The 25,381-nt window shown below is 40.7% G+C and overlaps 1 protein-coding gene across 1 annotated transcript; it reads right to left on the bottom strand.

Annotated features, from left to right (window-relative positions):
* Positions 1-1,976: 1,976 nt before the first annotated feature.
* On the bottom strand, positions 1,977-24,936 carry rst (roughest). The gene is made up of 8 exons (XM_017153730.3): positions 24,560-24,936; positions 16,074-16,180; positions 7,253-7,757; positions 6,758-6,958; positions 5,285-5,512; positions 4,914-5,016; positions 3,449-3,997; positions 1,977-2,820 (listed from the first exon to the last, which is right to left on the bottom strand). Exons 3-8 carry the CDS (start codon positions 7,751-7,753, stop codon positions 2,078-2,080), a joined length of 2,325 nt encoding a protein of 774 aa, XP_017009219.2. The 5' UTR covers positions 7,754-7,757; positions 16,074-16,180; positions 24,560-24,936; the 3' UTR covers positions 1,977-2,077.
* Positions 24,937-25,381: the final 445 nt, after the last annotated feature.

Genomic DNA, 25,381 nt, shown 5'->3' with positions numbered 1-25,381 from the left:
ATATTAAGCGCACAACAATGTGTAGAAAACAAAAACATTCAGTTCTTTGGCAAGAAATATTAAATGTTTATCAAAAACCAATTTTGAGTAATGTGAATATTTATTTTGAATATAATTTTGATTATTATTTTTAATGTTTATCATTGTCAATATTCTTGATAAAAACGATTATTTGTATTTTTACTTATGGCGTAAATTCAAATCATTTTAAAATACGAGAAATATACCTACCCTTTGCCAAGTTGGCTCCACTGAAAAGAAAATGTCCCCAATTGAATCCGATTTTTTTTGCAGTGCACTATGGCAGCTCTGACAACTCCGAGGCGACTTGCCATAAATTAACACACATGACTGGCGGTGGTGGTGGTGGTGCAAGTGGTGCCAGTGGTGGAACATTTTCATTTCACTTTTGTTTGTTTGATTTTTGGCTTTTTGCAGCTAGCTGACAGTTGGTCCTTCCGACCTGGGCAAATTAAAAATGTTTTCTGCCACCCCCGCAGGCCATCCCCTTTTATTTGTCTTTCGTCTTTGATGTCCAACTCCCAATTCGTTTCGTTTCTGTTTCTGTTTTTTTTTGTTTTCAATAAATTTTTATTCAGTTTTTTGTTTTTCGTGTTTAACTTTGTGTGTGTTTTATGCTGCTTATTTGCTTTTATCATTTGCATTTTGTAAACAAAAAAACATTTGTATGTTTCGCGCTTAATTGGCGACACTAATAAAATACCCACAGCTAATAAATATAGCAAAAAAGGGGGAGTAATATTTAGTTTTGTGGATTCGGGTTTCGGGATTCCTTAGACGAAATACGCTCGCTTATCAAAATATAATGCTTAGGGCTATGAAAAAAAATGCATGTATATATATCTAGGGCTAGGTCTATATTTTAAATATGCGTGTGTATCTTTAGTTAGGCTACAACTAGGATAATTAGACCGTTATACACTTAGAAGTACACTTAGCACAATTGAACTGACGAATTGAATACGTTTACGCTCTTCTCTCTTTTTTGTTTTTTTTTTTGTCCTTTTTTTCTATTATTTTCATGGGCGTTTTGAGATGTATGGGCGTGTCATAAGTTAAGGCGACTGTCAAGATCTAGCTTCTATATTTATTTAACCGTAAAACGCACTATCGAAGTCTAAGTTCTAGCTTAGAGTTTCGGGGCGAGAAAAGATAATGCTACATAATTCAGAAGAAGTTGATGGGGGGGCGTGGCACCGATCTGAAGGGCTGTCCACCCCCGACTTAAATACTATCAGGTACTTTGGCATTTCGTTTGCTTACTCGCTAACCATTCAACTGAATGTCTTTATGCTTGTATATAGATTCTTTAACGTTTAGCATATACTATATACTATGTCTGTGTATACATAATTGAATTTGTTTTTCCTTTCATTTCTATATTTTTTTCGGGGGTTTCGGGGGCAGTTGCAAGGTTAAGGAAAGAAAAAGTTTAGGGTAGCCCCCTAAATAATAAATAATAATAATAAAGGTTAAGTTAGAGGGGGGAACAAATTTAAATATTAAAGAGTTTAACAATAGATTAAGTAGAAAAAAATCAAATGCTGAGAACAAGTTCAAAACGGTTCTCGCTGCCCCAAAAACCCAATTTTTTAACTGGAGGTTAAATCACCAATCAGTTAACCATTACATTAAGGCGTTTTCTCAACAAGCAGTAAAACTCTCTAATCTTTTTAAGTTTTTGTTCTGTAAATGCTTAACACTCATTCTTTGAAGCTTAGTCTCTCTCTAGATCGAACTGGGTATTAGCCTACTACAAGACCCTTAAGCTAAGAACACAAAAACGACAAATACGAATGAAAAAAAAATAGAGTAGCCTAGATCTAAGGACTAAAGAAATGATGATGCTACGTCGATTACGTCTATATAATCAGATGTGTGTGAGCTAAGTGCCTAAACCTAAGCAATTCGAATTTTTGGTAGCTGAAAGAACGCACCACCAACAGTGAATCCCCCCTAAAGCGGCCCCGGTTCCTTGTGAGATCAGTCTTGGCGTGGCTCAGTGGGTCGTCGTCGTCGTTGTTGGCAGTGCTGCTGGTGGCCTCGCTGGTCCACCCTAAACGGCGGTGGGCGGCGGCAGCAGCGAGGAGTTGGAGGAGCGCAGGTAGGGATTGCCGTAGATGGCGCTGTAGCGGGGATCCACGCTCAAGGCCATCGAGCTGGCGGGCACCACCACGTGGGTGGTGGTGGTGGTGGCGGAGGCCCCGTTGGCGGTGCTCTGGTTGCTGCAGCTGCCGTTCGGCGAGGAGCTCACCACCGAGGCGGTGGTCGACTGCAGGCTGGGCAGCCCGTTGTCCTGGCGGATCTCCCGCGAGCCGATGATGCTGCCCGTCAGGCTGCCGCCGCCGCTGCTGGTCAGGAAGGTCATCGGCAGGGTCGTCGTCGGCTGGTGGTGCTGGTGGTGGTGCTGGTGGCCCTGCTGCTGCTGCTGCTGCTGCTGCAACTGCAGCTGGTTCTGGTGGTTGTTCTGCAGGATGGTCGAGCTGCCGTTCGACTTCGTAGAGCAGGTGGTCAGATACTGCGGCGGCGGACTGTAGTGGGTGCTGTAGTCGCCGTAGGGCACGTAGCCGCCCGAGATGTCCACCTTCAAGTCGCTGTAGTTCGAGGTCCGGTCGCCCGCCTCCAGCTTGCAGCTCACGCCGCCGTTCTTCGTGATCTGGTGCTCGCTTATCACGTCCGCCGGCGGCAGCTTGGTGCGCTTCTTGCACTTGATGTAGACCACCACCAGGATGGTGAGCACCAGCAGGAAGGCCACCACCGAGATGCCGCCCACAATCGTCATCAGCAGGGAGACGCTCTCTGCGAAGGCACAAGGGAGGGGAAAAGCGGAAAATGCGGGTTAAAAATTATGAAATGAAATATAAATCTAAAAAAAAATCTACAAATGCTAAAAAAATTTGAAATATATTTTTTTAATTTTTTGTATTTAGAGAAGTATTTATATATTTTTATCGCATCCCTAGTTCGCTAATTTTATTTTTAAAGTTATAGTCAGAAAAATGTCACGTCCGACATCCTGAAAATCCCCGTATGCCGGAAATAATATCTTTTATTTAATACAATTTTTTAAATATTTATCCCTAAAATATACATTTATGAAATTATAAAGGAAATAATATTTTTATTAATGCAAAATATTTTATGCTTTTTTTAAAGTACTAAATAAAATTTTGTTTGCCGGAAACATGAATGAATAGCCCAACAAAATTGTTTATTTGAAAAAAAAATGTAAATAATATAATAAACAACGAGTTTTATCTAAAAACCAAACAGCTAATCAAATAAAAAATTCAAAAAGGTCTGACAAAATCGTAAATGTTTTTAACAAAAGATTTTCCCATTAAAAAAACCCATAAAATCCCTGATAAAATCCCAAATATTTTTTCAAGTAATAATAATAGTTTAAAAGTATCTAAGGGCTACTCACTCTTTGCCTGCAACTGAATCTCCGCCACATCGTTGCCATAATCGTTGACCACCGTGCAGTTGTACTTTCCATAGTGATAGGCCTGGCTGTCCCGGATGATCAGGGTGCTCTTAACGCCACCGGGAACTGCGTCCACCAGGATGGAGTAGTCGTGTCCCGATTCCGAGCTGATTTCCTGGCCATTGAAGGTCCACGAGACGTGGCGGGCACGGGGTACACTGCTCGCAAAGCACTCGATCCTGGCCGTGTCGCCCACCAATCCGTACTGCGTCCTCTGGGAGCCGATGGCTGGGGATCCCTTTAGGTAGACATAGGCATCCGCCGATATCTCGGCGTAGCCGGGAACATTAGCCTTGCAGTAGTACCGACCGGCCGTCTCGTTGCTCACACTGAATGTGAGATTGGTGCTGGTGCCGACCACCCGGTCGCTGGGATGCTGGATCCACACGATCTCCGGCTGCGGATTGCTGTCCACCTCGCAGCTGAGGGACACCACACTGCCTACGTCTGCCTCCATCGACTGAGGTCGCTGCCGGAAGCTGGGAGCATCTGTAAGTAAAATGGGGAAATTATAAAAATTAAATATTATAAAATACTAACCCCATTAAATATCGGATTCAATGGGAAAATTGTAAAAATTAAATGTTAAATATAAGATACAATTTAAAATAAATATCCTGATAATTTAATTTACATTTAACCCATAGCTTTAATTGTTACATTTAATGTGTGTTTCAATTTCTTGTTTTTCATTGAATGTTTATGTTTTCATTTAATGTGCGGTTCAATTCAGAAAATTATAAAAATGAATTATTAAATAAAAGAAACTAAGTTTTCAAAATAAATATCCTGGTAATTTAATTTCTTTAAATGTATAGTTTTAACTGTTACATATTAAATGTGCGCTACAATTTATATTGCATAATAATTTACAAACAAACAAAAAGAAACCCTCAAATAAATTCAGCCCAAGGACAACTAAATTTACACAATATTTTAAATGTTTTTATATTTTTTCCCCCTATTTTATTAGTTTTTTGACTATTTTAACCACTAAAAGACAACTTTAATTTGATTTTGCCAATAATTTGATGCCCGAAGCAGCACGATGTTGACTTATGGAAATTCACAAATGTAGGTGTCAACAATTTTCGGTCTATAAATATTTGTTTATTTTATTTTAGATTTTTTTTACTTTAACGACGATTTGTAAATACAACGGTGTAGCAATGAAATGTCAGTTGCACAAGTTTCAGTAATATAATATAAAATTTGGATAGGTTATTTATATTTTACATGTATATTTAATATTCACAAAATAATTAAAATGTATGTAATATTATTATTATGCGTTAAATGATTTTAATTTAAATGCCATTAATCAAAGTTATTTGTATTGATTGTTGGCACTTTAATCACAAACAAAATTAAAGCCTTAAATAATTCAAAATTCAGGACTACTTACAGCTTATATCAAGGGTCTCGCTGTCCTCACTTTTGCCCACGGAATTCTGCACCTCGCACTTGACAATCGCGTCGTGGAACTTGCGCGTCACATTGCGAATCACCTGGAAGAGGGGGAAAAACGGGAGAGAGAGAGGGTCGATCCATGAGTTCCAGTTGCTATTAATTGTGGGAACGTTAGGCCTTTCCGGTGGCGATCTAACTGGTTCCAATAATTGCCAACATTATACAACAGCAGGGGCAGCATTTTAATCGCAATAGTTGCTCTAATTATGCGCCAGCCTGCCAAGTGGAATGCGAACCAGTTTTTTCCCCAGCCAACAGAAAATCCCGCGAGAGATGCAGGAAAATCAGAGGAGGAGCGCCACTTACCATCTCTGTCTTCTGGCCGCCGATGATCGGCTCGTCGTTTATGAACCAGCGGTACCGGACATCGCTGGGATTCGCATCTGCCCGGCACTCCAGTCGCACCTGCGAGTGCTCCACAATCCGGTAACCGGTGCCCAAATGCGAACCGCCGCTTGCGCCTCCGAGGGACGCTCCTGCTCCACCGGGCAGCGAACCCATCACGTTCACCTTCACCTTGGGCGCGTATTTAACCTGGAAAGGGAGAAAATAATGGATGATATTTCATTATTAACTATTTTATTTAATACTGGATTTAATATTAATATTTTAATTGAGATACTTTGTTGTATATGTTAAAAACTAATCAAACAATTAATAAAATATATGTAATTTCTTCTATTAAAATTTATCCACAAGTAAAATTTATATTTATTATTTGTGAAAATTTTCTAAAACATTTTTTGAAGTAGAGTTGTGCTACACAATTTCTTTAGGCTATTGTTCTTTGGTCAAGGAATAGCCATGCATTGGCTCCAAGTTGGCCCTCATTCAGCTCAATCAGCTGGGAATCCCGACACTCCTTGGCCCGACATCTTCGTCAGGGATTTGTCAGCGCCATGGACATGTGACGCCCCCTCCTCCCCCGGTATTTCCCCAAAAAACCAGGCCAATGACAAGTGGGCTGAGGTCAGGTCTTTGTTGGCTCCTCACTTTCACACCGCCTGACGAAATGAGGGGTTCGGGACTCGGTATTTGGGGGAATGTGGATGGGCACCCATGATGGGCGCCTTTATGTCCGGGCATGAATTAGCCCGTCAGTGTCGTACCATGTCCGGCACAAAAGCCCATTCAAAAAATACTATCCCCCGGCTTGCAGCTGTCCTCGGGAAAGTCGGAAGAGTCGAAAGAGTCGGAGGAGCCGGGAAGAAAGGGGACCGACACTTCCGCATCGCCTCGCATCACGTAAAACTGATAGCAGGCTCTCACTCTTTCGCCCCGTTCATACTATAGATAAGGTAACCTCAGCCTGCGGCAGCAGGATACACTCGAAAAAGTTCGGATGAACTCGAGGGGGTTTAGAAAATTAAAGCAAGTTTTATTAAAAACAATATTTGTTTTGTAAGTAGATTTTAAATATTATTTTCCATAACTTTCTGGTATTTTTATTTCGGAAAAAAGTCACAAAAATATTTAAAAAATATTAAAAACATGGAAAATATTTTGCTTCATACTTTAAGATATATTTAAAAGCGATTTGGTATTCCTTAAGAATTCTGTAAAAATTTGAATAAAAATGTTTTGAATATCCTTAGGAATTATTAACCAAAACTCTCTAAAATCGTTTGATATTTCAGTTTCAATTGAAATTCAACCCCTTTATCAGTACACTTTTTTCCCCCCAGTGCGGTCATGCAAAACCTGCAATGACCTGTCAGCAGGACGACCATCGGGGGGTCAGCTGCTGGTTTTGTTGGCCGGAGGACTACCACTACTCACCTCGACACGTATTTTCGCCGAGCGATAGGTGCGGTCCGCCGTATTCTGCGCCTGGCAGGTGAAGTTCGTGTTGTGGTGCTCCTTTTTGGGGGTCAGCCGCAGGACGGACTTGGCCGTAAAGCGCCGCTGATCGGGCAGCGGTATCACCGTGTACTCAATGTTATCCGTTAGCACGGTGCCGAGGCCATCAATCCAGGTAATCTGCGGGAGGGGAGATAAGTTGGGGATTGCGGTTCATGGCTGGTTCAATAAGCTGCCAAATAATTGGCGATGAAAGGAGTCATTTTAAACAATTTAATGCCGATTTATAATAACTACAACAAAATCTAAGGCATTGAAAGAGAATTAAATCAATGTATTTTTTAAATCTCTTTAAAAGGTGTTCAAAAGTATGCTACAAAATATTTTTAGTGAACTTTTCTTATTATTGCATACTTTTAGACACCTTAGAAAATTTTCTTTGGCATTTTATAACTTTTTATAAGAAACACTCACCTCTGCAGCCGGCTTTCCGCCAACCGAAACGCACTCGATCTCCACCTTGCGGTCCTCGGTGGCAAAGATGACGTCGCCCTGCGTGATTTTGGGCGCCTCGGGCGGCACGAGCACCGTCAGTCCGGCGAAGGTGGACCTGATGGCCGGCTGGGCCTCGGGACCCGGACTCACTTGGCACTGATAACGCGCATCGTCATCGAGCATCACGGGGTAAATGTCCAGCGAGTAGTCGCCCTCCTCGTCGCTGCCCACCATCGCGTACCGCTCGAATCCGCTGAGATCCCGGGATGTGCCCAGTCCGAAGTCGTCCTTGGTCCACTGCAGCGTTCCCTGTTTGTTGATCACCCGGCAGGGCAATGTGACCCTGGCCCCGACCACCGCCGTCTGGTCCTGCGGCTCCATGGCGAACCGCTGGTTCTGGTAGCTCGTATACGGCGAGCTCCCGACCATCCCCATCCCCACCAAGGTGGCCAGCAGGAGCAGCTGCATCGTCTGCAACATGGTGCTAAAAAGATAGAGAAACTCGATTTAATTTAAATGCAAATAGGGGGTTTGATAAATATAGGAAATGATTATTTTAATAAATATTTAGATTTTAAATTATAATTTATTTTTACATATTTAGCTGAAATACCTTTTAAAATATTGAAATATTAGTGTTAGAATACACAATTATTATATTAATTTTTTTACTTTATGGGTATTTACTACTCTATTTCTTTTATAATCAATTTGCAATATTTCAAAGAATTAATATATTTATTTATATTTTGTACTTTATAGGTATTTACTTATTAATATGGAATATGATATTTTTTTAATATATCAAACACTTTATATATTATTTTATATCTTTTACTTTATCTTTAAAATATTTTTTTAATTAATTATAACAGTTTCTGTATTTTCTCAACCTTAAACTTTAATTAAATTCCCCAAATGTGGATTGTTTTTTTGCGAACCACTTCCCACATCGCTTGGCAATCCGGAACACCTCCGACCCATTGAAAGTCCTTCAATTAGCTGCGATTTGGGTGCAACAGAGGCCGGGTAAACCGGATTGGATTTCTTGGGGGAGGCCTTGAGCAGGCGCCAGTATAAATATAATGGGGCCCCCGAAACAAAATTGTCTTTTCTTCTTGTTCACACATGTATCTATTTGTTTATTTGCTGTGCTTTTTATGCGCTTTGTTTTGCTTTGTTGCGTTTTTTGGTCGTTGTTTTTTTTTATCGCGTTTCGCGTTTTGTTGAACAAATTTTTTGGTGGGGCAGGGGCTCGGGGGCTACAATTGCCTCAGGGTTTTATTACTTATTATTGTTCGTTTATTGTTCGCTGTTGGCGCGCGTGTTTTTTTCTTGTACCGTACCCATTTTTATTTTTATTTTCATTCGCATTTTATTCGGTTTTATTCATGTTTTCCAAGAGCAGACAGCCGTACGTGAGCCCCGAAAACGAATTACATTCAAATTAGTCAGTGGTTCAGGGTGGTTCAGGGTGGTGCAGGGTAGCCACCGCAGAAAAGGCTTAAGCCGCGGGGCAATGCCGCAGTTTACGACAAAGGGCGCCCATAAACGGGGCAAATGTGTAAAAATCTTGCGAAAATATCCCACAAAGTGCCGAGTCGAATATGCAAAGCACAAGTATTAAAACCTCGAAAAAAGCGAGCATAAAAACTGAGGCAGTCGGAATTCGAAACTTAAATGGGACTTTTTTAAATTTATTTTTTAAATATAAAATATATAATAAAATTTCTCTCTTTATTTTTCACAGATCTCTAATGCCAATTGATTGCTTTATTTGCTGCGATTTATAGAAATCACTTGGGTTGAATTCCCCCTGTTAACCACTTAATGCCAGCCACCAAGCTTCAATCCCCACTTTCAGCTCGAGTTGCGTTTCGAGGAGATTTGCCTAATAAATTGCAGCCACACTGCCACTGTGTGTTTGAAGCACAATCTCGACTCTAAGTACTAAACTACACTACTCTCCCTTTCCAGCTATCCACTTTTCCGCCTTTCCGCACCTTTCGTTCCCAGAGCACTTTTCCGAGCAGCACTTTTCCCCCTTTTCCAGTTCGCCGTACAGGTGCCGGCTGCCTTGGAATTTTCTCACGCATTTTTCCCAGTTGTTGGGCAACTATTTTACCATTTCTGTATATTCTCTTGGACTTTTGGGTTTCTTCTATTTTTTTCGGTCTGCTTCCGTCTGTCTAATTTCGTTTTCTTGTAGTTCGTCGCCATTATTTGTTTTTATTGCATTTATACGGAAATTGGCGCCTCAAATTAAACGAAATTATAACAGAAAATGAAATAATAGAAGAGGAGAGATCCATAAAAAAATAACCCAAAAAAGATGCAAACGGAGGCAAAAGATTAGCGGGCTTCCGTTCAAAAATAAAGAAAAGACAAAACGGAAGGGCTAGAAATCCGGGAGGCGGGGCCTGAAAATTACTCAAAATTAGAGTTGTATCCGAGATCCAAAATCCAGTGGAGGCTGTGGGAGAAATCTCCGAATCATCACCGACTTTCGGCTGAAGATGATAATGCCGCGTTTGCCGAGCCAATTAAAACCGATTTTAGACACGCTCACAGGGAGTTTTTCCCTTTTTGCCTTTTATGGGCGATAAAGATTCGGTTTCATCTGTTTCGAGATATCGGTTTTTTTATTTTGGGGGAAAAGAGATCTAAAAAGAGTGTTGATGGCCAGCGTATCGATGGAAGAAATTGACTTTATGGCCTGCAGAGAATTTACGGCAAAACCTGATCTTACAGCTGAGAATTACATATATTTTTGTATGCATTAGCATAATTCCAATTAGTAAAGTAAACAGGAGAAATCGCGTGGTTCTTAAATAATTTTTAAAAATGGATACGAAAGAAATACAGAATATTCCATAATTTATCCAGCTATTCTGATGATTACTTTTCCTCTTTTAATATTTTTTCCTGACCATTTGGGAATACAATGCTCCGTTTTGATCATGTTTTCCTCTTGAAATTCTTTCACTTTTTGGCTCTTTTAATTTGTTTTCCCCATTCCGCTGTCACTGTCTCAATATCCAGGGCATGTCATACACGAAAACTGCTCCGAGTCGCCACCCGGAGGAAAAGTGTGGGTGGTTGTGGGGGTGGGTGGTTCAGGGGGTGGGCGTCGGTTGGCCAACAATACAAATCACTCCACTCATTGGCCAAGTCCGAGACTTAACAGTAGCAGCTGCCATCTGGTTGGAAAGTGCCTGGCCATCTCTCTTTCTCCCCGGGAAACTAAAGCTCAAGTGGGGTGTCTCCCCCCTTTTCCCCCGTTTGCCCACCCCTCTTCACCACCCCTGCCCACCGCCCACCTGCCGAAAAACTTTTGCAAGAGAAAGAAGCAAGGCGAGTGTTCAATATAAATTTTTCAAAGTTATTTGTACCAGGTGGGCCTTTCTTTATTGATTTATGAGAGCCACTTCGACGTGCTTAGAAGGAGCAGCCGTTGCAGCTCCAGGGGCGTCGCCGAGGGGGGTGGGGCTGGAAAAGGGGGGATAGATAAACCGTAAATGACAAAAGTCTCGAAGGAAGCCGCACATCCGCTGCAGCTTGCATCTAATAACCGAAGCGAACTGGCGATAATAATGCGATCGTGGAAACTGGTTTACGTTTTTTACACTGGCCAACAGGGTTACAAAAAAAATAGAAAACAATGAGCGTAAGTGTACCAAATTATATATTTAATGTGACTCTGTGAATTAGTAAGAAATTCTCATATTTTCTTATATATTTATTTTTTGTTTTTATAAAGATCCCTTTACCGCTGATTTTTGCCGATATTCGCACACCTTGGCAACCCTTTTTTCTCGCTCTGGCCTGACAACTTGATCTCGGGCGTCGTCTTAGCACCTGTTCCCCCGATTCCAGTTGCAACTTGCAACTATAAATATCACAACAGATGCTTGGGCTGTGGCATTAAAGGATGCTGTTGGATGCTGGATAAGTGCAGCTGCATCTTGTGGTCAGCCAAAGGGGCCAGAGGCCAGGGGCGTCCGAAAAGGGGGGCAGAAAGCTGCAGAAAGGAAGCCCGTTGGCCGGGGAAGTTGCTGCCAACTGCCAACTGGCAAAACTGGCAACTTCCAACTGCCAACTGCCGACTGACTGACAAAACAGGCAACCATCTACCCATGCAGTCCGCAGTATCGATTGGATTGGATGGGATGGGGATGGGGATGGTATGGGATTGGATTGGTTCAGTTCAGCTCGGTTCAGTTCGGTTCGGTTTCAGATCGGCGGGCCGGGGAGTCAAGATTTATGTGTGATAAGCGTCGCCTGAAAATAATTACTGTATCTCTGTGTTGCTCGAGCTGCGAAAATTGAAAACTGGAGCGGAAAGCGTTCGCAGCGGAAATGTTTTTCTTGCCATCGGAGTTTTCTGTTTGCCAGTGATTGGCAGCGTGGGGTTAAGAGTGAAGCGGAGTGAGGGAGGGGGGAGAGGGGTTAAGTCCCAGATTGTGGCATCGAAATCGGGGGAATTATCCTCACCAATGGCGTGGCAATCTGCTTTTGTCCGTCTGTCGACTGAATAAGCGATCGGCAGGTATTGAAAAGATTCAGCAAAATAAAATTGAATATTATATTTATTTATATTTTTATTCTCTTTCATGGAACTTAAATAACTAATTTTTTTTAAATAAAATTCTTTTTTTCTTTTGACAAAAGCTGATTAACATGAAATATTAAATTTTACAAGGTACAGTCTCGTCCGATTTAAGTAGTTATTTGCTTTTTAAATAAGATTTTAATAAAATAGAAGTTTTCCGCTAGAAAATCAAAGTCAATAACCCCGAAAGCAAGTTTATTCGCTGCAAAGTAAGTGAATGTGTGGCACACATCCTTTGGCTTTCTGTTTGCCTGAGTAAGCTGTCCCAGCAGCCTCCAAGTTGCCCAAAACAAACCGAAAACTCAACTTTAACTGTCAGTTAAAGTGTCGACTGTACTTGAGGACTCCTCCATCTGTCTCTGTCGCACCTATCCCCCCTCTCTTTCGCACACTCACATGCCATCGCCCTAAGGGACCGGTTAACCCTTCACCAAAAAAAAAAGAAGAGAAAAGAGAAGGAAAAAAGCTCGGCCGAAAGGAAGGCTACTTAAAGGACTTTTGCTGACAAAATGGAAAAGGCAACAAGCGGAAGGGAAAAAGGGACAGGAGCAAAGGGTTTGGGGATAACCGGAAAAGGCATAAAGGATATTGGTCGAGGTCCAGGGTTCAGCAAAGATTAGGACAATTAAAAAAGGGAATGCTTAACAATTAAAATCAATTTGTGCGTATGTCTGTGTGGGTGGGTGGGTGCCCCAAAACCCCTTCTACTCCTCCCCCTTCACCGTTGACAATTTGTTTGCTCGAACAAATCAACTAAAAGGCAACGGCTAAGTGGCAAAAGGAGAAAGCCAACGGAAAGTCAAAGTCAAAGGATGATGATGACTGGCCGGGATTCAATTGACCCTCTCCTTCCTGCTCGGCTCTGCCATCTCTGATTACGACACAAATGTGTGTCCTGGGGCAAAATTGGGGCACCAGGACTCGGAATTCGGGATTCGGGACTCCCATTCCCCCCGCTTCAGTGTCAATAAAAAGGCAACTGGCAAAAAATAAACTTAAATCGCCTATTAATGGGCCACACACCAGAAGTTTTTGGCCAAAGTCAGCACAACTTAAGGGAACAGTAAACGCAGGCTAAAAAGGTCATCGCTCATCCTTAAAAAAAGAGTCACTGATAATTATCAATGGGAGTTAAGTGACTATGAGTAAAGTAACAGACAGTGTTGGCCAGTAATTAAGGGGTTCAGTGTTGGAAAATACTTATTACATTTTAAACACTTCATTGAAAAAGTTTGGCAAATTGTTTTTATTTATTTTATTTTTGTTATTAATTATGACACCTATTTGGCTTCCAGTTTTTTACTTAATTACGCAACAAAAGAAACAGTGTTGCAAAACGTGATCAAGCAGTGTTGCCTAGCGGTAGCTGCTTCACAAAACTCGATCAATCCCCTAGATCAACAAACCCAAAAACGAAACTTGAAGCCCAGCTCGGATTTCATAACACTAATCGAATCAATCCGCGACTTCGTCTTGCCCCAATATAATGACCAAGTGCAGCTCACCCAGGAGAACGAGTTAAGTTATTCATCAATTCTTCAAGCTCCGCGGGGTTAAAACAGGGCGAGGGGGTGGAAAAACTTGTTAGCCGTGTATAATTAAAGCATCTCGGCTCGATCGGACTCTCATTAGCATAATTCTAACATAATTCCCGACATGGCCAGGCATAAAATTATGAATCGAACTCCCAGCAGCCGAAACTCCAAATAAAATCATAAGAAAAAGATATATACATACAATATATAGCTATGTATAAAGGAGATGGGCTTGGGGAATGGAGCAGATCGAATGAAAGTTGCTTGGCCACATCGGAGCAGAATTTCAATCAGTAAATTGAACACCTGAACTTAACTGATTTCGTGGTTGTTTTTGTGTTTTTTGTACGCTCTTTTGTGTGTGTGGTTATATTATTTCGATTTTTTCCTCTTTTTTTTCGGCTGACTGGAAAGGGGAGAAGCTGCGAAGAAGCACAAGAAACAAGTTGAAGTCGAGCAGCAGGAAATTAAGCCAGGCCAAGAAAAGACACTGCAACAATGACAAGCCAGCAAGCCAGCTGGCTTCAACTTGGGTTTAGTCGGGGTTTTGCTTTTGGTTTTGGGTTCCCCAGCGAGACCGCAGCAGCTTCTCCACTTTACGTTTAGCATTTTTTTCAAATTCATGTTTATGGTTTTGTATTACAAGCGATCGACACAGCCAGAAAGCCAAAAAGCCAGCCAAGCCGGCCAGCCAGTCGAGATTTGTATAACTTTAAGCCTTATTAACATATTTTATGCTCCATTCGAGTTCCATTCCAAGTCCAAGTTCGCCCACACACCGACATTTTTTCATTTCATTTCATTTCCAACCATCTCGTTTTATTTCTCCCCGCTTTTCGTGTGGGCCGCCACTTTGACATAGATCGATCCAATCCGAAAACCCAAAATAAAAATAAAAGTATAAAAAAGTCAACGAAAACCCACCGGAGGAGTCTGGGCTCAGAGCCCATGCGATGCTATTGGCAAATGATTTCGAAAGCGGCACTTGACCAGACACTATTTGAATAGACGTCAGATGGTAAACACAGATATTTATTGGGCGCCTTGGTGTGGGGATCTTACAGCGAGTTTAGGACTGTTGTTTAATGAAATTACAGTTGGACAACTTGGGGTTAATTGGATGGTTAGGAACCAGTAAGCCATATATCTATAAAATTAAAGGATTTTAATTAGGAGATATTTGAGAATTTTTATGAAAAGCTTTTTAAATTATTTCCTTTTTATTTTATATACTTTTTTATGTTTTAACAAAGTAGCATACCAAATTTCCCCACGAAATCTCCACTACAACTCCAGTTCCTTGAGGTAACTTTCTAACGCCCAGCGACAATTACAACCAGCGTCACGCACTTGTCAATGTGCCGTCTAACTAAACACCATACCACGTTTCGTTGGCCCGAACTCCACAACAAACCGAGTTCCCATAGGCAATGTTTTCATTTCAAATTATCATCCACAACGACAATTGCCTGACCAGGAAAATAAAAAAGAACTAAAAACGAATCCGTAAAACCCTCACCTGACAGCTGTCACTGTTTCGGGATGGGGAACGGGTACCTGTCCCCCAAAACCTAACCGAACCCAAAAAATAAACAATCTCCGCTGGCTACCTCATCTCGGGCTTATTCTTTTGTCCGGCCGTCAGTATCCCCCATTTCCTTCTCCCCATGCAGCTAATTGAGTTATATCCCCACCACATGACACTGCAGTCGCGTTGCAGGCCCCGAAAAAATACACAAAAAAATAAGAAAAAAAGAGGAAAGCGATGGAGAGACGAAACCTATTTTAAATCGTCCCAAAAAAGAAGAGAGGCTCCACACAAATACGAATCAATTCAATAAACAAGAGCGGGACCTTTCCCATACAGGTTTTAGCCCCGAACTTCCCCCTCCGCTCTCTTGGAAAAACCAAACGTGTTAGAATAGAGCGGTAATAATGAACACGAACGGAGAGGTGCAGAGATACAGATACAGATATATAGATGCAGGTACGATCCAGAGATACTGGGACATTCGCAGATATACAGATATATAGTAACGATTCGACGACCCACTCGCCGCTGTCAGTTTTTCTTTCGTTTTCGCTGGCTTTTCCATTTGATTGCCTTGTGGTCGACCGTTACACGATTGGGTGTGTGGGCGGTGTATCTCAATAAGTTCATATATATATGTATTCCAGTTTGGGAGCTCGAGTGGTGGTGGTGTTGCAACCACTGTGACAACAAAAAGATACAACGAGAACAACGACAACTACAACGGGCGACACCTTCGGTCGCTTGCCTCTAACTAAATCCGATTATAACTAATTATTATGGACGCCGAACCCGAACCCAATAGGAGGGTGGGGGGTTACCCTGGTGGGCCAGGGTTGCCACATATTCGCGGGCTTGGCGTGGGCCATTCTTTTTGTATCTGTATCTCTGCCCATTGTACTTTATTATTCTCCTCTTTTGAGGTTGCGACTTGAGTTGGGTTTTGTTATGACCATTGTGTAATGTCAGTCATGTGTCCATATCGAAGTTGTATTGTCTCTGGGAAGGGGGAATCTTTAAAGTTTCGAAGCGTTTTTGGGCAGGATTAAAGATTATTATTGTTATTAAAGCTAAATTATATTATAGTAATATTTTATTTTTATATCTACTTTACCAACTCACCTTCAACACCTTTTTAATGGGAGAACACAAGTCTCAAGTGTCACTTTCTCACTTTTCCTTTTCCTCTCTCTCCGCCTTTCAGTTTGTTTGTCTTGGGGCCTTGAGATCTGCAAAAAGAGGGAAAAACGGGGGGTAAAAACATAAGTAAGATTATTAATTCAATTCTTTTTCTTGTTTTGTTTCTGTTCCCGTTCTTGTGCCGCTTCATTTGTTTGCCTCTGTACGTATTAATTGTTCCGGCTAATGCCTCTGTTGGCCCTAATGTTGTTCGTCTTCATCTTGGCCATAAACACGCACAGGCCGTGTTTGGCAGCGACGTTCTTCCGCATTCATTGCTCTTTTATAGGGCACAAAATGTTTATTAGACATTATGTACCCGCAGTTCCCTCAACCACACACTCCTCACTACTTTCATCCTGGCCGCAGGCGAAAAACTTGCAGGGAATCACGCATATTTCGCATAAAAAGTCAACAATCGACATTTTTATGCAACGTTCTCTGGCTCCCCAATTTTTCCCCTATGGCTGACAGTCCCTTTCTACTTAATTTTCTATTATGATCTTTGGTAATTGTTGCAATGAAAATTTATTGCCGGCAAATATGGCCAGCAGTAGCAATTTATTAATGAAACTTCCCGAATCAAATGGTACAATATGCAGTTCAACATTAGGATATTTTTGGGCTAAAAGCATTTCGAGTGAATGAGGTCATCAATAATAGAACAAACTATTTAACTTAATAATTTATTAACAAATTATGTTGTTTACGACTCTAAATTGCCCGAAATGCAGCCCTGTTAAATCGAGGATGTTATTCCCAATATTTTCGACTGGCGTGCCAGGACTCCAAACAAATTGAAAAATTGATGCCTGCATTTCGGGGGGTCCACAGACCTGTAAATATAACCACAGATAAGGGGTAAACCCCCTTTTCACCCCCCTTTCACAGGGCATTTTTAACCCCCTTTCTAGTTTGATAAAGCGACGGACATGATTCATGGAGGGTTCCGTTGGCTATGCTCTCGATTATATCCTTGCATGCCTAAGGTCTTTCGGCGGGCAGGGGGCAGGAGGCCGAACCCCCTTCTTTTCAGGGGCGGAGGTACACAAACACAGACAGAACATGCAATACAATACAAATAAATACACAAAAAATGAAAAAGTACAAAACGTGTGTGGCACGAAAGCCGAATCAGGCGATTGTCTCTGTGTTGTTTTTTATTTATATATTTTTTTTTGGCTGGTGGGGGGGTGGGTTGGCTCCGTGGGGTGGTGTCCCGTGTCCCGGCTTTGAACGCACTTCAGGAGGCAGGCGGCAGGACTTTCGGGACAGGACAGCTGGAACGGAACGGAGCTCTGAATGTGGCAACAAGCGTTAAGTGGTTGCCTGTTTGTCGCTCGTGTACTTGGAAATGCTTTACAAATTCAGCAGCGTGGATAAAAAATGGAAATAAATAAAGGGAATATCGAGAAATCCAGCCGAGGTGGGGAAAACGAATAAAAAAAGGAAGGAAGGAAAAGCACCCCGTCAGCTGTTTTCTCCGTAGACCAAAGTCAGCTGCTAATCCTCGGCGGGGGTGTCCTGTTTTCTGTTTTCCTGCCAGATGACGATGACTCATAGTGCCATGGGGTGGGCGACTGCGATTCCTTATTTTCGGTGGTTGTCCCAAAAAAAATATAAATAAAATCGAAACTTAAACTAGAGCAGCCGTTGGGGTTGTTGCATAATGACTCATAGTCCCAGGCAAATGAATTATTTATTAGAAGCCCCGCTAAAAGTATCCTTTTTTTGGTACTCCCCCCACTGGGCCACCAAAATGAAGTTTTAGTGTCAAAAGTTCAACCCAACAGAAAGTTTAAAATAATATAATGTATCTCCGAAGGAGATAAATCGGCAAAATATATTATTTAATATCAATTTAACCAGTATTGCATGGTAAAAACGATATGCGTAGTGTTTTTTTTTATGTGTAGTCTTAAGATTTTTCCCCGTGTATTATTAAAAGTTCTTCGAATTCTTTTCCCAACTTTCATTCCTTTTCCCTTGCCTTAAATAGTTAATTTCAACCACCATGCTCTCCGCCTATTTTAATTGTAATTCGAAGCGACTTGGCATGTTTCCGACTGGATTTTCCCAAGATCTCGGCATTCGTTGACCATCTGCCGGCTATCATCGCTCCGGCATTTTCATCTCGTAGACCACAAGTATTTCACATGTAGAAGTAAAAGTGGAGAACTAGAGCCTCCCTCCTCTCTTCTTTACCTCAGAGCGTTGTCCAAAGTTTTCGGGCTTATCTAAATGCCATTTTATTCCGGCTTGTTCTGCTTCTTGGCTTGTTCTTGTTTATCTTGCAGATACATCTGCGAATCTGCGAGGACGGGAACATTCTGCGGTCAGAAGTTGTCAGTTGATAAAAATGCCCCGGCCCAAGAAAAAGCCAGAGTAAAAGCAAAAGCAAAAGCCCGAGCAGAGTCAACGATAGCCCGAAATCCACTTTGGCTAAATGTAAATATTAAATTTGCGCATAAAAATAATACGGCAAAAAGGAGATAGAGATAGTCGGGCCAAGCCGGCGAACTAAAGTGAATTCACAAAGGAAAAAGGAGAGCCATAAAAAGCTGACTGCGGCAGGACTATGAAGTGCCAGCGGAGGCTAAGGTCCTGGACTCGAATTCTCAATTGACGCGCCACGTCCTCGAAGGCAGCAAAAAAGATACATACATATATCCAGATACAGATACGGATTGAGGGAGAAGAGGGAAAGAGAGGAGACCGTGGAGGACGACTCCATAATAATTTTATGCGCTTCCAAAAAACTTCCGTTCAGTCATTGCGTTGTGTTTCCGCCCAGAAGACGGAGACGAAGACATCGCACATGGTTACTTCTTTTCCATTCGAGATGCCAGCGTGAGTGGATCATGCACATATATAAAAATTTTAAACATTTTGGAACATTTTTAAATTTTACCAAAAACCTATTTTGTAAGAATCTCAAGAATTCGCGATCACTTTCTTTCTTTCTGAAGTATAAAACCCACTTTAAATAATGCTAAAGAATTCATGATATCTTCAAACTAATATAGCTGATCGAGCTCAAAAATATATTACATTTAATTTTGTTTAAACCCCAAGAATTCGCGTTCATTTTATTTAATCTCGAGATGTAATTAACATCTTTTAACTCACAAATATATACTTCCAAAAATATTCTATTCTAGAACTACTGAAGAATTCGCAGAATCCTAAAATTGGTTTAGCTGATTAAGCTCATAAATACAAGTCAACACGTCGGCATCTCTAGATATTTTTCACGTTGTTGGCCAAATTGCCATAGAAATTTCGTACGTTCTTGTATTTTTTGCGACTGCCTCGCTTTTCCTTTATGGTTCGCCGTTCGCCGGCTGCCTTGCCTGATTTTTCCCCTTCCGCGGGGTGGTTTTTGGGTGGGGTTGGGTTCTTAGGAGGTTCTCTGAGTGCTGGCTGAATGAATGAGCCGGCGAGCGAATGAATGAATGAATGAATGTTCAACTGTCACTTCCGTCAGGCGGGCCAAGCGGAGTCAGGCCAAGAAAAGGAAACCCGCACCACCACCACCACCCACACGTCGGGAAAGCGGGGTGGAAAAGCGCTGGATGGGTGGATAGCTAGTGGGTGAGTGAGGGGCGACAACGCGTCAACATTGTTGGGGAAAATTGTTGGCGGGGGCCAAACGAGTAATGACATATTCAAACGCAGCGCGAACTTGACGACGCCCCAAAGGAGTGAAGATGTTCTACACTAAGAAGACGCTTAGCGGGGGAAAATCGAGGGGGAAAATGCGCACAAGAAGCGTTGCCAGACATTCTGACAAAGCTGGCGACAAGGACGTACACTTGTAATAACACGAAAAGGATATTGTAAAACATTTTCATAAGTTCTCTCAATTTCTGAGCGCTTTTTTCTTCCAGCTCGCGTCGCGTTCAATTGCTGATGAAAATGCTCCTTGGCAGCAGGAGGAGGGTGCAAATCTGGGGATTTGGCGAGGACTCAAAAGAGAGTGCTGCAGATTAACTTAATTAGCGCCAAGGATCGTTTCTAAAGGGGATGGAATATTTCTGAGGAGTCTTCACATGATTTATAATAGTTATTTCACACTGAACCGGTTTAAAGGACGCAACTATCTTCTATTTATTTCATTGAAATTTAATTAGGCCTGAAATAAAATTGTTTCTCCCATTTCAGACACTTCTATTCATCTTCCGCTCTGAAAATGCCCCTTTTCCAAAATATTTCTTCCTTTTTTGTGCCATATGGCCCATACATCGCTCGACTTTGTCTACTTATTCCCAACTATTGTCCGACAATAAGGAAATTTTATGCCCATTTGAGTTCGGTCTCTTCCCCGCTGCAAATCACCCTCTTTCATTTTTAGACTAATTTGATGTTTGTCCCCATTTGAGATACGAATTTCTTGGGTCTTTTCTTTTTTTCCTTTTGGGCTGCCTGCCAACCACCGAAAAGTCAAGGGAATGGAATCACACATGGCCGCCCGTTTTCCCATTTTGTCCCCCTCGAAACCAAGGGGGATTTCAAACCCCCCCGCAATATTTCCACCCCCCTTTCAAGGCGACGGCACACTTCAGTTCCCCGGTCTTTCCACTCTGGATTCAACTTTTCCCATCAATGACTATTAATTGGCATTCTCGATGGGCGGAGGGTGGTCGAGTGAGAGGGGGTGGTGGAGGGGGAAACCCCCCCTGCATGCTTCACTTGCATTAAGGCGGCGCCATTAAAGCTCATCAAAAATGCAGGCCAAAGTGGCGCACTTTAAAAATGCCGCCTCTCATAGATTTTCATTTTCCATTTTGCCATGGCCCCCTCCCCACTAGAGTGCTATGCTTTTGGGGTCAGAGAACCCCCCACCCCACCCCCCGATAATGATGATGGCTTGACAAATATTTATTGCTTAAGCATTTGAGTGCAAATATTTTAATTAGTCTGGCGACAAGACAACAGATCTGGAGATCTGGAAGTATAGATGGAAATGGAGTTGGATTCTGGACGACCCCCTCCTCCCATTTCTCAAACGCTGATGAGGCTTAATGAACTGCAAAGCGGCTCTCAATTGTCTTCAATTAACCAAATTAACCAAGGGATAAATTGTTTGCCTTTCGAATGCCCTCGTCTGCTTTTCTTTTCCAGCGAGGAGCTGAGAAACCGATGCAAATGGCATTCGAAGTAAGTAAATTCCTAAAATAATATTAAATACCCAGAAGCCTCATTAAACGGAATACTTTCCTTAATCCACGGGGGCAAAAAAGATGAGTGGAGCAGTCAAATCAGTGGAAGCGATACGGCAGAAACTGTCAAAAAGCCTGACAGCTCCGCTCTCAAGGTGAACCAGGGGCGGAGGCGGAAAGGGGGGTGCCGAACATAATTTGTGGCATGCAAAGAACTAACAAAGCGACAGGCAGGCAGCAAGATTAAAAAAAATACAAAATCGCAGGGCGAAATTGAAAAGGAAAAATAAGTTTCGACATGCTGACGAGGACGCGTCAAAACGATCCAACAAATGCGGCCTCGCCAATCGATAGCAACTGCAAAAAGCAGAAAGCAACAAAGCAACAAGAAAGTGCAACAAAAAATGCTGCAAAAACGGGGGGCAACAACAGCATGCGACATGAGCATGTTGCACTTCCTGCCACGCCCCCCTCACCGTCCCTCAACGAACGCCCCTTTCTCCTCCTGTCGATTGTTTCAGACGTTTTTAGCAATTTGCAATGCCAGCAAATTGGGCCAAATTATAAAAACCAAAAACTACGCACACACTCTCGAGTGCACTGAGCGAAATTCTAGAAATTTTTTGAACATTTTTCTTTAAACGAAGCTTAAGTTAGCTTTTTAACTGAACATTAAGTATTACTTTAACTCTTAAATCATTATACTAATTTATAATAATCATTTTAGGTACTCTAACGTTTCTCAATAAATTTAAATTAATATTTAAAAGTTTGAAAACTATAATTATTCAGAGAACATCTAAGATTGATATTCAATTATTTAAAGATATAGGAGTACTGGATTCACCTCTTGGAATTTCAGCTAAATATTTTAATAAATCCCCCAAGTTAGAAATATTTTTACCGTGTTTATATACGACATATATGGAAGATGCGTAAGTAAAAGCTTAGCTTGCCAAAGAAGAAGATTGAAACTTTGCTTGTTTTTTTTAATGACAAGGGACAGGTGCGTGAGTCTGAAGACTCACATATGCAGCTGTGTGTGTGAGTATCTGTGTGCGCCCTTTTGATGTGTTGGTAAAGCTTCTGGGCCTGCAGCTTCTTCAACTCGCATCTGTGTCTTTAACACCGAAGCTGCCAGCTACATTTTCTCGATTCACAGCTGGAGGCAGAGTACTTTTGGTTACACAAGGCAAAAACATCAGAATGAAAATATATTAATTACTAATTTTTGAAACAAATTTTAGAACTTGAATACCGTTTCAAGATCACTTTTAAAAATGCGAATTCAAGAAATTATCATAGGATAAAAAACTCATTTGATTTAAATTGGCTATAATTCAGATAAGAACTCGAGGTTGCTGTTTTATAGTCATTTGAATTAAGTGAATGCCATTAATAATTTCATATAATATCAAAATTTTGCTAACGCTTAGCATATTTTAACAGAAAGCTTATAAACATTTTTATATTTCAGTATTTTTTAACTCTTTAGTTTGTACAAATAAATGTATGTTATTTACGAAAAAAAATATTATTGCAGTGCAGGAAAACACGTTTTCTTTGACCATACAAGTTTTTTCATTTTTTTTTAAATTTTCAACTTAAATGCTCAAGGAATGCTAATCGTTCTCTTGTTTATTACTTTTTCTGTTTTCAACTTTTTTGTTTGAAATCGTAATCATAAATCATGCAAAACCAAGGAAAGCAAAGATCGAATCAGTTAAGCAGAGCACTTTTTGTTCCGAAGATGCTCTTGGGTGGAATGGTCAGAAGAAGTTAATTAGGTGTCCAAGGTCTGGAGAGGAAGATCTATTATTTTAGAGGGGAAAGTAAAGTTCCAATTGGTCGAGCTTCAAAGTGACAAGATTGTTTTCTTATATCAATAAACAATTAACCAAAAGCAAAGATAATGGTTCTTATTTAAAGCTTTAAAGGAATACAATCAAACAATTTTAGTTTTATTTTTATGCCACAATTTATATGGGCACTTCCAAAAAAAAGTCCACCAAGCCAAAAACCTTGAAACTTGAATAAAACATATTTCCACATGATTTTGCCCCGATATTAGTTTCTAATTAGTTGGATACTGAGCTTAACTACAAATTTAGAGTATAGTTTGATCATTTTTATGACAAACCCCACCAATATACGCAAAAATCAGTTTTTGGCTATTTTTTTGTTATTTTTTGGACCTGTCTTCTATTGTTAATTTATCCTATAGGAATGCTAATATGTGACATTTTTCTGTACTGAATGCTTCATTCACATACTAAACTATTAAGTTAAAAGCAAAACATCCAGCAATTGAGAGATAGAGGTAAAGAAATCCGCTTTACAAAACAGTCGGAAAAAATGTCCCGAGCGACATGTCCCGAGCGAATGTGGTTGAAACTGCATAAAAAAAAAACGGCAAAGAATTTTTGAGTGAAACCAAAAGCATTTCACAGCGACATGTTTGAACAACATTCTAAAAAAAATCGCATTAAAATATTCCATCAGAATTCGCTAATTTCTGGTGTTGTATGAACTTCCCCGAAATCCACTTCTATTTTTGTCCCGAGCGAATACGGCAGTTTTTTACCGATATCTTAAAAACTAAAAGTGGTACAAAATCAAGATTTTTACCAAAAATAGAGCTTGGGAAGAGTGAAAAGAAAAGCCCATAATTAAAATTAAAATCCATTGTTTTACAATTTTTTTTCAACTTTAAAGGTGTGCAAATGTCCCGAGCGACATTTTGGAAGTGCCCATATGTCTTTTAATTAAATTTCCTCAATTATTAAAAAATCTATTTACAAACTAATAATTTTCCCCATAGTTTAAAAACCAAATTAAAATTTTTCTTTACAACTAAGAATTTTGATAAATTCACAACCAACTTTAAGTCATGTTTTCTTTAGAGTAAGAAACGGATTTAAAAAATTTAATATAATAAGACAATGATTAGTTGTTAAATCACGTTAACCCATTTTCGATCAGATCTTTTTTTTCCTCCATTTCAACATGAAAACTCCTATTTTTCTAGGACAAAACCACACACAGACCAACACACTGGTAGCCAAAATGTCAAAGTGGCCAAAACGCGAAACTTTTGTGGGGCCAAAAGGGGCGGGGATTTGGCGAACTGTATTTTAAAAACAAAATCAAGCGAAAAGGTCAAAGTGAGGGAGCAGCTGTTGCAGTTGGCACACGAACAAAAATAAACCAAAACAATGGGGTTTTCTTCACATTCAACTAACTACATATTAATTGTTTTTTACTCACATTTATATTTATATATTATATTTATCTCGGGCTCCTTAGTTCTATAAACTGTGTATATTTATATTTTTCAACCGATTCTGAACAATCACAGGCACTAATCCATAATCGTTGAGTTATAATTTTCAGCTTGTTTGGTTTTGTTTGGGCTGTTTTTTTTTTATTTTTATTTAATCCATTTTTAGCACTCACTTTTCCACTGGTAATCCACACCAAAATGTATTTTTTGGCTTGCGTTTGCACCAAAAAAAAAATAATTGTATTTGAATATGTTTCGATTTGTTTGGGTTTTGTATTGAGATTCTCGTCTTCGGGTCTCGAGAAGTATCTGTATCTGCAAGATACTTGGTATTTCCGCCGCTGCGAAGCGAACGGTACGAACGAACGGAACGAAGTGCGAGCTCGATCCAGAAATGCGACTTCTTTGGCCACGCCGGCTGTCCTCGAACAAAACAAAGCGAGGCAACATGTTCGCGGCAGTTCCAAGCCGTCTTTTGGCACTTAACAGCGAGCAACAGGGCTAACAGCGGGGTTCGATGCAACCTCTGCTTACTTAATTTTAAAATGCATAGTTTGAGAAAACTGAAGAATTTTGTATGAGGATTGGTAGATAGAAACCAAATTCCAATTTTCAAAAAACCTGATACAGCAGGAAGGATAAGAAGAATTTTTAGTTACAAAAATAATGTCACTCTTTAAAATTTGCCGAATAAATAAGAGTCTCAAAGTTTTCCGACCTGTAGCTCAAAATATACTCAATGTATCTTTATCATTTCTTTTATTTATTATTTTAATTGTTTATTTTAATTTTTTTTTATTTTAATA

Source organism: Drosophila takahashii, chromosome X (assembly GCF_030179915.1).
Source record: "Drosophila takahashii strain IR98-3 E-12201 chromosome X, DtakHiC1v2, whole genome shotgun sequence".
In the NCBI taxonomy this organism is placed as follows: domain Eukaryota; kingdom Metazoa; phylum Arthropoda; class Insecta; order Diptera; family Drosophilidae; genus Drosophila; species Drosophila takahashii.
This window is presented reverse-complemented; position numbering and strand designations above follow the sequence as displayed.